This window comes from Cibotium barometz, chromosome 4 (genome assembly GCF_041138505.1).
Source record: "Cibotium barometz isolate CiBa-2024 chromosome 4, ASM4113850v1, whole genome shotgun sequence".
Classification (NCBI taxonomy): domain Eukaryota; kingdom Viridiplantae; phylum Streptophyta; class Polypodiopsida; order Cyatheales; family Cibotiaceae; genus Cibotium; species Cibotium barometz.
In genome coordinates this window covers 64,043,793-64,060,557 of record NC_141049.1, presented here as the reverse complement: position 1 = coordinate 64,060,557, position 16,765 = coordinate 64,043,793, and the positions used below count along the sequence as shown (strand labels likewise).

The window sequence follows — 16,765 nt, the reverse complement described above, 5'->3', positions numbered from 1 at the left end:
AACTCTTTTCCCTGGTACCCGGGACAAAACCTAACCAAATTCTTAATTGGATCCCATCACTACAGTGGTTGGGTGGTTGGATTACCCACGGGACAACATGGGGTTAGGCTAGACTCATGGATCCTTAAATTGAGACTCAATTCTGTTATGGTACGATAGATGAAGTAAATCGCGGACAAAAATTGTTCTATTGAAAAGAATCAACGGCTGTGCCTCTCAATGAGGAAAAAAGCATTGGTCTCTATGATCCAAGTGCAATCTTTTCCCTGATCTGACTTGGGACTTACGGGTTCGGTCAGATCAATTTAGTTAGTTAAGGCTTTTGACTACGTTAGAGAAAAGTTATCCTGGAGGAATCGCCTGTGCTTTTCGAGCAAGGGAAGTTTTTTCGGGATCAGTTTTGGAAGAACCGATGGATTAGTCTCTTGTCTGGATATCCGTGGGCGAGGCCCCAAGTGTGCGACCCTCATCTTGGTGTCGTTTACATGGCCTTGGATTATCAGTATGGTATGTAAATGTGCAAGATGGGTTGTATGGAATCTCCACATGCTTGGTCTTCTCCAGATGTGTTTTGTATAGTCCATGTGATTCGCATATGGTTGGTATGTGTTCTATGTGATTTCTATATGCTTAGTCTTCTCAAGGTGTGTTGTACCTTATCCTTTGTGATCTTTCCATGGTCCAAATGGGCTACTTGAGACCTCTACATGCTCAATGTTGTCTCGGTGTAGTCTGCATGGCCTTGGATGGTGCATATGGTCCGTATATGTGCGGAATGGGCTCCATGGAATCTCCATATGCTTGTTCTTCTCCCGTGTGCTCTGCGTGGTCCATGTGATCTATATATGGAATCTCCATATGCTTGTTCTTTTCCCGGCATGCATCATCACTCCATGTAGCACCTAATTTTGAGAATTATGGATAAATTGAAATGCTCAAATGATGTAAAAAGTGCAATAAAATTGAAGGCCTGATCAACTATGTCGGTGCTTGGATCCTACTCTGAAAACATGGAGATGGAGGTGAAGTAGAAGGTGACCATAGCGAGCTTGAAGAAGCGATGGGCAGCCGGTAGTATAGGTGCATCAGCTTTGAGCGGCTAGTAGAAATGTAATTGGAGAGAGAGAGAGAGAGAGAGAGAGAGAGAGAGGAGGCATAAAACCAGAAAAAAAAGGAGAGGGCTGTAGCACCACCCTCCCTTTTTTTTGTTTAGGTTTTATGCCCGACGCTACAGCCCTCCCCCCCTTTTTTTACTTAGGCTTAATGCCTTCTCTCTCTCTCTCTCTCTCTCTCTCTCTCTCTCTCTCAATAGGCAGAGAGAGAGAGAGAGAGAGAGAGAGAGAGAGAGAGAGAGAGAGAAGGCATTAAACCTAGGCAAAAAAAAAGAGGAGGGGAGGCCTGCACCTGGCAAGCAAGCCATTTTCCTCTCTGCAAACTCCATTGCTTGGAAAAACAAATGAAAGAAAGCATATAGACACAGATAAGGGGGACAGGAAAAGCGGACCTGTTCTTGGTGGTGCAGGCCTCCCCCCCTTTTTTTACTTAGGTTTAATGTCTTCTCTCTCATTCTCCACCAAATGAGTTGACCGCAAAAGGAAGAGACTTGCCACAATAGTAGCCCTTTGATATGACCTATGTGAGCTATAATACCAACTTTTGCATCAAATATGAAGGCATTCCTAGTTAACCAGATATGCCACAAACCTGTCCACCTCAAAAATGAAAGAAAACTGAATGTTCTAGGTTATCTGGCCCATTCGGAATCTTGCCAGAATATCAACGGAGTCCACATGCGAGAAAGGAAATCCCACACCTTCTTTGCCACACTAGACATGAAATGAAAAGATATGGGCATGTTTCCAAGCATGTAGGTAGGCCTCCAACTAGCATGTGACATAGGAACACCTTCCCTTGATATGGAATCTTGGACCACCGGCCCTATCAAATTACTTCCTTCCACCAGGCCCTACTCTTCCTGATGTTCCATACCCTATTAGCCTTCTCACTGATCTAACGCTTATCTTCTACCATCATATGGTACACTTGATTTGTTGTATGCTAGACAATGTCCTAAGGCTTTCTAAATGCCCAATCTAACCAAGGTTGTTGATCCTCCAACTGAGGAATATCACCAAACAGTGTAAGTTCTACCCTCACCTTCTCCCATAACTGTACATGTCCACGTGGAACCCAAAAATATTGACAGATTTTTCAAAAAGACAAAAAGCGGCCCCTACGTGGCAACAAAGCATCCATAATTCTCACTAGTCCCAATCGAGCCATTCTATTAAACATTCACTACATCCCACCATGTACCATCAATCCTGGTACTACCATGCACAAGTGCGACCTCCTCTACGAGGGCCTAAGCCATTACCACCTATGGCTCTTGAGATACATGCTATCTCCTAGCGACCATATGTAATCTGACATCTCATAGGGCTGTGTCTCCACTCCTCTTTGGAGTAGTAACATGTTTCTAAGAAATCCATGTGTGCCTGGCTTATTTCCTCCTCTTTTCTATAGCATAAATCGAATTGGTTGTTGTATCTGATGCAAAGTTTTGCTCGTCCATGGCAATAAAGGCAAGAAAAAGATATCATGCTAATCATAATGGATTGGGCCACTTTGAGCCAAACATGCATAGGCAACCCTAAGATTTCCAATACATAAACTTATCATTTATCCTTGCAGAAATCCATGCCACCAAGACTTAGTCAACATCAACAAAGACTGTTAGTCAACATCAACAAAGACTGTTAATCAACATCAACTCCAATCATCGGATAACCCAAGTGGCGTGTGATGCATCCCCTTTGTATGACCTGCCCATTCCATCCCAAACCAAGCAAATAACTCTCAGTACAGCTTATTGGAGCATATTTCTGCATATTAATGCATAACCCTGAAGCAAGACCAAAAGTATCCCAAACATCCATAACCTTCTAAACATTTTCTCTTTGAGACTTAAGGAACATGAAAGAATCATCTACCAATGCTTGGCCGACCATCTGCTCTCCGCTTGGAAGTGTAAGCCCTACAACTTCACCGTCCTCCACTAGCTTTTATCTAGTCGAGATAAGATTGGATATGTAACAATTGCAAACAAGAGAGGCCTAAGTGGGCATGCCTGCTGCCTGACTGATCTCGTTAAATGAATGGGCTCAGTCACCTCACCATTAATCATAAGCCTAGCCACTGCATGTTGGCTAATAGTATAAATCAAAGAAGGCATGAGAGGGCCATATCCCATAGCTTGCATAAGCTATGAAAGAAAAGACCAACTTACATGATCATAAGCCTTTTCAATATCCAGTTGAATCATAACCAACTCTTGCCTCAAAGCCCTTTCATAATCAATTCCAATTTTTACATTCAGTATATTATTCAAAATATTTCAACCTTTAATAAATCCATATTTCCTGGGATGAATCAAAGTAGGAAGAAAACTCTGCAACCTATTGGCCAAGACCTTTACAAATATCTTATACATGGCCCCCATCAATGTGATTGGTCTCCATTGATGTAGATTAACTAGGGATCAAACTTTAGGCAGTAAATATATAAGCCCAATCTTCCAACTCGCAGGCATGATACCTGTATTCCACACCTCTTGAAAAATAGAATCGAGAGGGGCCTTCAACTCATCAACATACTTTGTGACAAGCTCATTGGGGAGCCCATCCCATCCTAGACTTTTCCCTTTAGGAAAATGCTTCAACACAGCTTCCACCTCATCCTTATAAATATCTCTTTCCACCAATTCATTTGCAGAAACATCTGATACATGGTGGTGAACCAAGTGAAATAAAGACTCTCTAGCTATAATGACATCAAGAGATATGGCCTCCTGCAGACCCAACAAATGGTGATAAAAGTCCATACACACATCTAGAACACAAGCAGGATCAATAATCAATACTCCTTCCCTATCTTGCATCCTAACAATATTCTCACATGCATGCTTTTGTTGCAAATGAGCAAAGATCATATGTGACTGACAATTAGAATCCATTAGGGGATCCATTCGATCCATAAGCTTATATCTCATATATTGATTCTCAAGCAATGTTGCAACCTAATGGGACAACCAATTAATAGTTATCTTAATGTCAGGGCAAGAACCCTCCTCTTGAACCACCTGGTTCAAATGAGCAAAGATCATATGTGACTGACAATTAGAATCCATTAGGGGATCCATTCGATCCATAAGCTTATATCTCATATATTGATTCTCAAGCAATGTTGCAACCTAATGGGACAACCAATTAATAGTTATCTTAATGTCAGAGCAAGAACCCTCCTCTTGAACCACCTGGTTCAAATCAACCAATAACGATTCTAGGTTCCGTAACTTCTCCCTAAAATATGCTGCATTATGAATCCCATACTAGCGAGCAAGCTTTTGAATATTGAACATATAACACTCCAAAGATGACACCCCAGCAGAGATTACATGGCCTTGAAAGTTTTCTAACACCTGCAATATAAACTAATGGAAAATAGTATACTCCAAGAAAGTCTAGTTAACCTTAAGAGGAGCCTTTCCCAATAATGGCCTATAAGCATCCACATAATAGCTATGCATCTCCAATACCAAAAGGAAATGATCTGACAAAATATGATTATATTCCACCTGCATGGACAATATCTTTGGCAGAAACAAATCATGCTCGCAAATATACATTCAGTCTAGACGAGCTCTTTTATCCACGTACTGTTGAGAGGCATATGTAAATCCTCTCTCATGCGGGTGAAGCCAATGACCACATATCTTGTTTCAAAACTCGATTGGAAAACACATTCCACCCAAGCCTCTTTGGCCCATCCATAATAGAGTGAGGTGAAGAAGCATGCTCCAGCAATTCACATACATTAAAATCACCCAACACAAAGCCAAGCTTAGTGTCATGTGCATAAAATGCCATGGACATTCTCAGAGTTATTCCAGAAGGGGCAACTAAGAAAAAGAGTTTAAGAACCAGAAGTTGGAGCACAAAGTGCAGTAGAGGCTAGTGTGGACTTGGAGCAAGGCTTGGAGGGGATGAAGAGGAAGGCATGTCGGTTGTACCAGAACTAAGCAAGAGGCTTAGTCGGCTGCAAGAAAGTGGAGTCGGCTGTACCAGAAGGGGTTGGTTGAAATAGGCACTTCAGTTCATGGAGAGGCACAACCCGACTAGAATTTATGGAGTCCAAGCCCAGTCGGCTGGTCCAGCAGTCGGCCAGCTCTGCCAAGTATTCAAGAGGCCTATAAAAGGCATAAGATGCTCCTCATTGTATTCATTCATTCCACTAGGGAATGGGTCCAAGTTTGGGACAGTTTTTGGTGTCTAACACCTTTTATGTAAGGCAGCCTATGGCTGTAGATTAGGGGTACCTTTTTGTACCATATGAATATATTGAATTTCCAGCTATATATATATATCTCTCTCTCTCTCTACTCTCTCTTTTGTCTGCATTTTTGCATCAGCATATTCTCAGTGGTGTTTAGGGCTGGAATAAGACTCCCAGAGCTTTCGCGTGTTACACTTAGCATTGCGCAAAGACAATAAATTGTCCCATAACTGACAACGTCGTGCAACACCATTAGCCGCATACAGCCCCCCCACAAGCCATAATGTTTCATCCATAAACTCCACTTTCACAACAATGAACTGCCTTTGGACATATAACCAATGATAGCTTAAACTGAGATTTCACTACAATCATGACCCCTGATTGTGTAGTAGGGTGCCCACTATAAAACATAAAAAAATTCCTTATAATCATATACTTCTCCAACCATGGAATGTTGTTTATGCTTCATAGCACAAAACATATCCCATTGACCTTGAAACACATTACACCACATGCGATAATTCTTGGATGGTGAACACATAGCTTTTACATTCCAAAGAGCAATCTTCATAATCCATCAAAAAAGAAAGCCAATCAATGAGACGTACCACCATCGGCCTCTCTTTCCTTAAAATATTGCACACGATCCTCAATGCCTTCTCTCTCCATCTATTCACATACTCTTTGTAGCAAAACATCCACCTGTTCCTTCTCACCTAAAGCGCACGGGTATCACTAGAGGTGATGTATCCTATCTCCACTTGACATTCGGATACTTCTTGTCAGGCTGAGACCATATCCCTTTTTTATCAAATAGAAGAGAAAAATTTACATGATTTTCTTTCGCGTAACTCAAGGTCTCAAATTATATCGAGAGTGTGATACCCTGCCTTAGTTATCTTTCTCTCAAGTTCATCTTGTAGCACCAAGACAAAATAATAAACATGCACCATGACCAGCACCCACATTTTGATTACCACTAGAAGTAGCTATCTAGCGAGCACCTCTCTTCACCACCACAAGCCAAGGTCTATCTTCTGTATCTACCAAAACTTGTTTACCTTTATCTGCTAAAATTGGTTAACCTTTATCTACCACTTGCTCAATTTATATTGCTACTTGTTTGCCCTTCTCTATATTCAAACCAAATGGCAAAACAGGAGCTAATGTATCCTTATGAGTTTGACCTTGGGACACATTTGGTTGTGATTGAGCATTCACCTCCTCTGGACGCTCTGAAATGAAGTGACCCATCTTCCCACAATGGAAGCAATGGCCTACAAATGATCCTCACTTTAATTCTAAATACAAAGGTCAAATCCATCCACGCATAACCTCAATTGTCAAGGTCGGGGCTTCCCACTATCCCACAGCATACAAACCCTATTTTTATTCTTGGACGACATTTGGGCTCCACCAACACCTCCCGAATAGTATACATGGCCAACGATAATTCCCACATATTTCATGGAAAGTCTCCAACCTCCACCCAAATAGGGCATTCCTAGCGCAATATATCTCTATACTCTACCATAGGGCGCTAGGGTACAACATGCACCAATTGTCCATCTAGAAATAACGGGACTTTCTACATAACCAAATCTTGAACTTATTTGGATGAGAATAGGACCTCATAGAATCCTCTGGGACCATCAAAGATCTTCTCCATAAAATTACCATCTAATAAATCATGTAACCAATCTGTAATCCTATTGAAGAATGGAATTTGTCCAGTAAAAAAGAAAATTGCAGCCTTGTTATGAAAGGATTCCACTTGTGCCACAAACCGCCATGTTTCCACTCGGGCATCTACCACTTTCTCTATTGAAACCTTGGTAGCCCTAACATGATTTGCCATCACATATGGCAGTAAAATCTGATTAGCTTGTGCAACTCAAAAGTCAAAAGCCACCTCAAGGTTCTCTTCCTGAGGTGCATCAAGAAGCAAGGTATCCTGAAGCATCCGACAGCCTCTTTCTCTCCATATTCATTGCCCGCGATCAATCTCTGCCTTTTAGCCTGATCGTCAAACTCTTACTCTAGCCCTTCACCCTCAAACTTCTATGCATCTTCTGTTGAGACATGTGCCTCTACAAAATCCATATCTATGGTTCCCTGACTCATTTCCACTGCTCAACACCAAAAAATTAATGCTTCCACCAGAAGAAGGAGAAGACTTACGTTTCAGCTGTGCAAACAAAGAGGAGAAGATTCACTGCCCAGATGGAAAATCTATCTGCATGAGTGGCTCTGAAAGGGGGGTAAAATAGTAGCACAGCTAGTGGAACCACTTCAGGCTCACCCACGGAGAAATTAGGGCAAAAACAAACACTATGCAAGCTGAAAATCTGCGCACGCCGATCACGAATTCTCCACTCTCTAGATGGAACATATGTGTGCACAAATGGCTCCAAAAGGGGAGTAAAACCTCATCACAACTATAGCATAGCTGGTGAAACGCTCCAGGCTTACCCACATAGAAATTAAGGTAAACACAAACACTGTGTAAGCTGAAAATCTGTGCACGGTTACAAATCACAAATTCTCCACTGCCCAGATAGAAAATATGTCTACACGAATGGCTCCGAAAGGGGGGTAAAACACCAGCATGATTGGTGGAACTACTTCAGGCTCACCCATAGAGAAATTCTCTCTCTCTCTCTCTCTCTCTCTCTCTCTCTCTCTCTCTCTCTCTCTCTCTCTCTCTCTCTCTCTCTCTCTCTTCTCTCTCTCTCTCTCTCTCTCTCTCTCTCTCTCTCTCTCTCACTTACTCCCTCTAGCTTCCCGCCTCTTTAGCCCATCACTACCCCCTCAGATGGGTCCCCATACAGGATGGACCCTTTGACCTTCGCAAATAGAAAACCATTCTGACCATGGATAGCCCAATTGGAGCCCTATAAGCATTGGCAACTCATTCTCGGCATTGGCAGGCCTCCCTATTCAATGGGCACACCCCCTGTAAGCATGACCATACCTCTCTCTGTTCTAGCAGTAAGTGTTCTCCAAGTTAGACAACCCATTCTAAGACCAATCTAAGTGTTCCGTGGACATCCCATGGCAATCACGGACATACCTCTCCTCAATTGGGCAATAAGTGTTCTCCAAGTTGGAGAACCCATTCTAAGACTAATTTAAGCATGAACATATGATGCCGATCATGCAAACAAAGAGTCCATCCAGCTCAAAATTAGCCCATCCCATTGGCATACATCTCATCTTGCACATATATAGGCCATCCCACGGGCACATGTAATCCATCATGCTCACATGTAGCCCGTCTTGCACGCATACAGCTTATACCACTCATATGAAACCTATTTGGTGCCTATGGCCATCTCACACATATATAGCCCATCCCATGCACACATGCAACATCACGCTCACATGCAACCTATACAGTGCCTATACAATCCATCTCGCACACATACAACCTATCCCAGAGACATACAACCCATATAGCCCCTCCCACACACATTTAGCCCTTTTAGCCTCACAAACAACCCATGTCATTCAGTCCATCCCACACACATACAACCCATCTAGCCCATCTAGATTACAAACAAGCCATCCCACATCCATACATCCCATCACTCACACACACATCATATTTGGTGCCCATACAGGCCCTCCCATATACATATAACCCATCCATCTCACAAACAACCCATCTCGTGCACATACAGCCCATCTAGAATCATAAACAACCCATCCTGTCATCTACCATCTTGACCACAAACCAGCCCATCCAGCTAAAAAACATCCCATCCCATTGGCATACATCTTGTCTCACACATATATAGCCCATCCCACGCACACGTAGTCCATCATGCTCACATGCATGCCATCTTGCACACATACAACTTATACTACTTATATGCAACCTATACTGTGCCCACACAGCCCCTCCTGCACACATAACAACTAATCCAAAACATGTCCTATGTCCATCTCACACACATATATAGCCCATCCCATGCACACATGCATCATCACACTCACATGTAGCCATTGTGTGCACATGTACATACTGAAAAGATGCAAGGGAGAAGAGAGCTTGAGCTCTTGCAAAGCACACACACACAAAACCCTAAAAAAGAACACATAAGGTGAGAGGCTGAAAATCTTCTTCTTCTTCACACAGCACTCAACACACCATATACAAAGATAAGAGTACACACAATATGAAAAGGTACTCAACCAAATACATACTAGGGTTCTCTATAGTGTGAACCCAACTAAATGAACTGGCGCTATAACTATGCCAGTATCTAGAATGGCTGTCACACAGCCTGTCATCCCACTGGCCGCATATCACCCATGATCTCACCAACCATGCCAGTGGTGTAAGTGTGGGGCCTATCCCCCAAGCGGGTCATCAGTGTCCACCGCCTCACTAGATGAGCTCGATATCTCAACACATACGCAACCTATACAGTGCGTATACAGTTTATCTTACACACATACAGCCGATCCCACACACATACAACCCATCTCATGCCCGTACATATGCAACCTATACAGTGCATACACAGTCTATCTTACACACATACAGCCTATCCCACACACATACAACTCATCTCGTGCCCATATAGCCCCTCCCATGCACATTTAGCCCTTTTAGCTCACAAACAATCCATGTCATGGCCATTCAGTCCATCCCACGCACATACAACCCATCTAGATTACAAATAATCCATCCCATATCCATACATCCCATCACGCACACAAACACCATATTTGGTGCCCATGCAGGCCCCTCCCAGATACATACAACCCATCCATCTCACAAACAACCAATCTTGTGCACATACAACCCATCTATAATCATAAATAACCCATCTCGTCTCATCTACCATCTAGATCACAAAGTAGCCCATCCCATTGGCATACATCCCGTCTCGCATATATATAGTCCATCCCATGTACACATGTAGTTCATCACGCTCACATGCAGCCCGTCTTGCACACATACACCTTATGTCGCTCATATACAACCCATCTCGTGCCCATACAGACCCTCCCGCTCACATACAACCAATCCAAACATCTCCTATGGCCATCTCACACATATATAAACCATCCCATGCACACATGTAGCATCACACTCACATGCAACCCCTCGTGCACACGTACAACTCATACTAGTCACACATAACCTATATAGTGCATATACTATCCATCTCGCACACATATAACGTATCCCACACACATACAACCCATCTCATGCCCATATATACCCTCCCACACACATACAACCCATCTCGTGCCCATATATACCCTCCCACACACATACAACCCATCTCGTGCCCATATATCCCCTCCCACACACATTTAGCCCTTGTAGCTCTCACAAATAACCCATGTCATGGCCATTCAACCCATCTCGCGCATATATAGCCCAAGCCCATCTAGATTATAAATAGCCCATCCCACATCTATACATCCCATCGCGCACACACACACACACACACAATTTGGTTGCCCATACATGCCCTCGCGTATGCATACAACCCATCCATCTCACAAAAAACACACACACAATTTGGTGCCCATACATGCCCTCGCGTATGCATACAACCCATCCATCTCACAAAAAACCCATCTTGTGCACATATAGCCCATCTACAATTACAAACAACCCATCCGGTCATCTACCATCGAGATTACAAACCAGCCCATATAGCTCAAAAACAATCCATCCCATTGGCATACATCCCGTCTCACATATATACATCCCATCCCATGCACGCGTGTAGTCCATCACGCTCACATGCAACCCATCTTTCACACATACAACTTATACCGCTCATATGCAAGCTATCAAAGTGCATATACATCCCCTCCCACACATAGACAACCAATCCAAACATGTCCTATGGCCATCTCACACATATATAGCCCATCCCATGCACACATGCAGCATCACACTCACATGCAGCCTGTCGTGCACATGCACAACTTATATTGGTCACATGCAACCTATACAATACCTATATAGTCCATCTTGCACACATACAGCCTATCTCACACACATACAACCCATCTCGTGCCCATATAGCCCCTCCCACACACATTTAGCCCTTTTAGGTCACAAACAACCCATGTCATGGCTTCAGCCATCCTACATACATACAACCCATCTAGATTACAAACAACCCATCCCACATCCATACATCCCATCACGTACACATACAACCTATTTGGTGCGCATACATGCCCTCCCGTATACATACAAACCCATTCATCTCGCAAACAACCCATCTCATGCACATACAACCCATCTACTGTCTAGATCACAAACAACCCATCCCACATCCATACATCCCATCCCGCACACATATAGCCTAAGTGGTGTCTATACAGGCCCTCTCGTATACATACAACCCATGTAGCTCATAGACAACCCATTTCATGGCTATACAGCCCATCTAGAGTTACAAGCAACCATCTCGTGCACATACAACCCATCTACCATCTAGATCACAAAGAACCCATCCTATGTCCATACATCCCATCCCGTACACATTAGCCTATTTGGTGTCTATACATGTCATGTGCACATACAACCCATATAGCTCACAAACAACCCACCTCATGGTGGCCATACAACCCATCTCACACACATACAACATGCATGGCTTATCATGGACATACATGATGGCATGCATGATCATCATGGTGATGTTGTATGTATGCACATGTATAATCCCATGCTAACATGGACACGCTGTTACCACCTTATCACCTTGGGTCCATATTTCCACAAGTGATATTGTATGGTGTGTGAGTGTTAACCAAAAGAGTGGAAAAGGGAGTGCCACATGGATGATGATGATGTGTAAAGTGGGATAAGGCTAGAAAGCCTATATCATTGTATGGTTCATTTTGTGAATGCAATAGAGAACTTGTGTTGAGTGTGCAATCTCTCTAGTCATGGAGTTTTTAGTGTGGTATAACCCACCTTAATCTTATGCTTGGTCTTGTGTCTATCACCCATGATCAATCCCATATTAGGATTCTTAACATTAAGGACTATCATAGTGAAAAGCTAATGAATAAGGCTAAAGCTTAATTCTATCAAAATTCTCTCACTCAAATGAGACCAAGAGAGTACATCATTTTATTGCTTAAAATGACATCTCGATGAATCATCTAATGACACCTAGCATACTCACTACCTACACTATCCATGTGGCCAACTTATGTATTGTTCACAAATTAGATTTGGATTCTTCCCCATCTCTCAATGTTGAGACGATGATGCACATGCCTACCGTTATTGTTAAGTCCTTCATGCGTGTTAATAATTGTAATTGTGAGGACTTAATGATAGCAATGCATAACAACCTATCCATGATCTTTTAGCCTTTGATTTTATTCCAAAAGAGTCTGAAGAGACTCTATACCATGGCTTTTAAGTTTTCGGTCTCTTTATACCAATCATTTCAAATTTGTTAGGGAGAAGAAATCTAAAATGATTGGTATATAGAGGCCCAAAACTTAAAAGCACTTAAAAGCCATGGTATTATTCCTAAAGAGTTTGAAGACTCTTTATACCATAGCTTTTAAGTTTGGGCCTCTATATACCAATCATTTCAAATTTATTAGGGTGAAGCATTGATTTCCCAACACCCCTCCTCAATATTCGTATTGTAAAATAGAGATAGTCGGTACCTACATAATCATGCCGAGCATGGAGATCTTACCACAATACCTTGCACCTCTAGGGTGCTTTACCACATACACACAACACCGCGATTACATCTCTCAATAGCCCCTCTTAATCATAGTGTTCCACAACTTACCCATCACCCATAACACCAATGTAGCATTGCCAAATGCAACGCGTCTCTCAACACTCCTCCTCAATGCGAAATTGGAGTGTTAGGCAATGAATGTGTGTGCGCATGTCTACCATCTTAGACACCAAGTACATTTTGAGCCGACTTGCTTATAACGGAACCATTGAGTCTGATTTGAACATAGAAGTTCGGGTGGGAACCAACCTATGCGCATGCACCTTGCACGTGCATCGCTCATGCACACATCACGACAACCATTTTGAGCTTCTCGGTGAGCTTGGGTAGGGCAACCCTCATACCAATGGGTGAATACACATCTTATTTTGAGCGTACAGACTTGGGCACGATTTCCCTCATATATATGGGTGAAACAAATACACCTTTTGGCTGAAGTCGGGTAGCGAACCCAAGTGAGAAATAAACCACGACGTTTCCCAATGAAGCCAATATTTGCCTGGTATTTCAAGACAACATAAATTTTATGTGATAATTACAATTCTGCTTGTGGTGGCCATTAGCGGACAAGGGGATTCATGTGTGAACATATTCTTGTTTGGGGTAAGTGCGTGAATGCATCCTTATAGGTAATAAGGATAGACCTTATCTTTACAAGAAAAAAACAAACAAAAGAAATGAATTCTACAATCAGTTTAAGGAAAATGATAGACCCTAGAAGAGAACACACAAGATGAAAGGTTGGAAATTCTCCTTCTTCATAACAAAAGGGTTCTCACAAAAGATAAGGAAAATACAACATAAGTACTATGTATATGCGGTCCATAATGTGAACACGCTAAGTGTAGTGGGTAGGTGTGGACTAGTCAGTGTAGTCCAGATGTAGCATCTATGGCGAAGATATGTCGGTGCCAGCTACCAAACCCGCCAGTGATGTAAATGTCGAACGGTCACGTAGGCGCCTCGTGAGTGTCAGCTCATGTTGAGCTTGACATCATCTTGTCTACAACACAAACTCACCAAAAACAACACTTTGTTTGACCTGCACAAACTGCTGTATTCTCTGCAGTGGTACTATACTGCACCCAAACTGTCACAACCAATGACCTCAATTTGCATACATACACCCATGGCAATTGTAAGACCTCTTTGCAATACACACAGTGTCTGCACAACCAATTGCCCTTCTTGCAGTTCAAAAAATAGAAATCTGCAGAGAATTGAAACTTACCCACAATGCACATGCGAACACCTACGAACTGAAAAACGGAGGTAAAGATGTGCCCGAAATGTGTTTTCGATCGAAAAAAGCTGTCCAATATTGTTGCCATGTAGCTTTGCTCTTGCGAAGACAGCTCCTCAATCAGAGTTCGTTTGCCGATGCCTCCCGAAGAGCTCTCCGACAAGGGTGTAGTAGCCAACACAAAAAAGGGGGGGAAGAGTAGATGAATCTCTTACCCTCGTACCGCTTCCTGTGCTTCTCTTGCTTGCCGCTTTTCTTCTTAGCATGAACCAGGCTCTGATACCATGTTAACAATCGTAATATGGGATTGATCATGGTGATAGACACAAGATTAAGCATAAGATTAAGGTGGGTTATACCACACTAAAACTCCATGACGAGAGAGAGAGAGAGAGAGAGAGAGAGAGAGAGAGAGAGAGAGAGAGAGAGAGAGAGAGATTGCACACTCAACACAAGTTCTCTATTTTATTCGCAATGAACCATACAATGATATAGGCTTTCTAGCCTTATCCCACTTTACATATCATCATCCATGTGCCACTCCCTTTTCCACTCTTTTGGTCAACACTCACACACCATACAATATCACATGTGGCATTCTTACCTTACCACAATATCTTGCACCTCTAGGGTGCTTTCCCACATATACACAACACCGTGATTACATCTCTCAACACTTAAACATGGATGTAATGCTTTAGGATATAGTACTTTAATGATTATGATTTATCTAGTTCTACCAAAATTTCAAGTAAAGGGAGAGATTCCAACATGTGTACTGCTCTATTTTAAAACTTAGTAAATTCATCTTCCTAGTAGTCATCTTACAAATTGCCAAGTGTAAAGGTGTTCCCTTAAAAAAAAAATTCAAGAAAAGGCCCACTATGTTTGAATAGAGTGGATATTTGTGGGGGCAAGACAAATGGAGTGGATATATGAAGGAGGCTAAGACAACTTTTTACAATGGATCTACTTATTCCACAACCTATCACAATAAGACTCACAAGGCAACACAATTTTCTCAATGGGAGGTAGCTTGATTGAAAGGGATAAGCTAACACCTCCAACATGCACCCTTTGTCATCATTGTCACACATAGTTTACATATCAAATATTTTCCTTGTTTTGATTGATTTAACACACGGGCCTATGCATACACACATATTTCTTGATGGGTGAGAGTTTGGATGGTGGAGGATCGCTTGCCCAAGTGCATGCACTTTTTGGGTGGCACTCATGGTTGAAGTTGCACTTGCCAATCAAAAAAGTTAACAGAAGATTTGGCAATGAGAGAGTGGTTTGACATGATTGTGTTACATGCCTACGCGTGTATTCTTGAAATCATTCGTAAAATTGGGAATGGGAGATGGTTTTGGATGGTGGAGATTGCATTCCCAAGTGGATGGCCTCAGTGGAGTGGCAGTCATGTGTAAAGGTGTACGTTCCAATAAGAAAATTATAAGAAATTTGAGGATGATAGAGTTCAAGAGCTCATATGTGAAGACCCCTTGGCCTACCCTTTGGCTTACAACCTTTTTAAAAGGTAAGTACTTACTCCAACTTAAAAAAAGCTTTTAAAAAAAAAGTAAAAGTTCTTACACTCCTCTCACACCGCCCTTAGAGAATTGGAACCTAATTATAGTAGTAATCATTGTCACAACACCATAAGAGTGGACCAACACAGATCACTGAAAAAGGTGCACCCTGCGAGGACATCAAAGGCCGGTACACTCGGGGATTTGGGCGGCACCATTCTTTCTAGACTGGCAACAGAATTTGTACGCAGCGCGCTCTGCCGAAGGTGATTAGGGGTCCATAATTTGTTCAATTAATCTTAGGTAAGTGGCGGTGGAAAAACAGGTGCGCGAGTGATGGAGATGGAGAGGAGCTGGGCGGACCTTACATACGAAGCAGTGGTGGAGATATTGAAGAGAGTGGGGTTCGAGGACCTGTATGTCGCTGTGCCGCTGGTGTGCAAGGCTTGGCGGGCGGCCTCTCTGGACCCTGCCTGCTGGGAGCGTGTCCACATGGAGGACTGCTTCAAAATGAGACCCGAGACCGCCGTCTGGTGGCAGCCCTCCTTCGAGATCAAAATGGAACACATGGTTAAGCTCGCCGTTGATCGCAGCTCTGGTACTCTCCGTGAGCTCTCCACCCGCCACTGCTCCGACTCTGCCCTCCGCTACCTCGCCTCTCGGTAACAACCCTCTGAATCAGTTTGGGTTTTTCTCTTGTGGGGAGAAGATTAACTCAGGATTCATATTGAACTCATTTCTATTTTTAACCAAAGTGTATTTTTCTCTGATTTGTTTAATAACAGCCTTCATTTTCTTTCACAGTGCTGCTCAATTTCTATTGATATTTTTATCCATGATGGTTTTTTTTTCATTTTTGGCATATTTGGGGTTTTAGGTCGTCTAAAAAAAAA

At 42.6% G+C, this 16,765-nt stretch overlaps 1 protein-coding gene across 1 annotated transcript; it reads left to right on the top strand.

Annotated features, from left to right (window-relative positions):
- Positions 1-16,208: 16,208 nt before the first annotated feature.
- Positions 16,209-16,538, top strand: LOC147639504 (putative F-box/LRR-repeat protein 19). Its single transcript, XM_086794359.1, has one exon. The coding sequence runs from the start codon at positions 16,209-16,211 to the stop codon at positions 16,536-16,538; it is 330 nt and encodes a 109-aa protein (XP_086650485.1).
- The last annotated feature ends 227 nt before the right edge of the window (positions 16,539-16,765 follow it).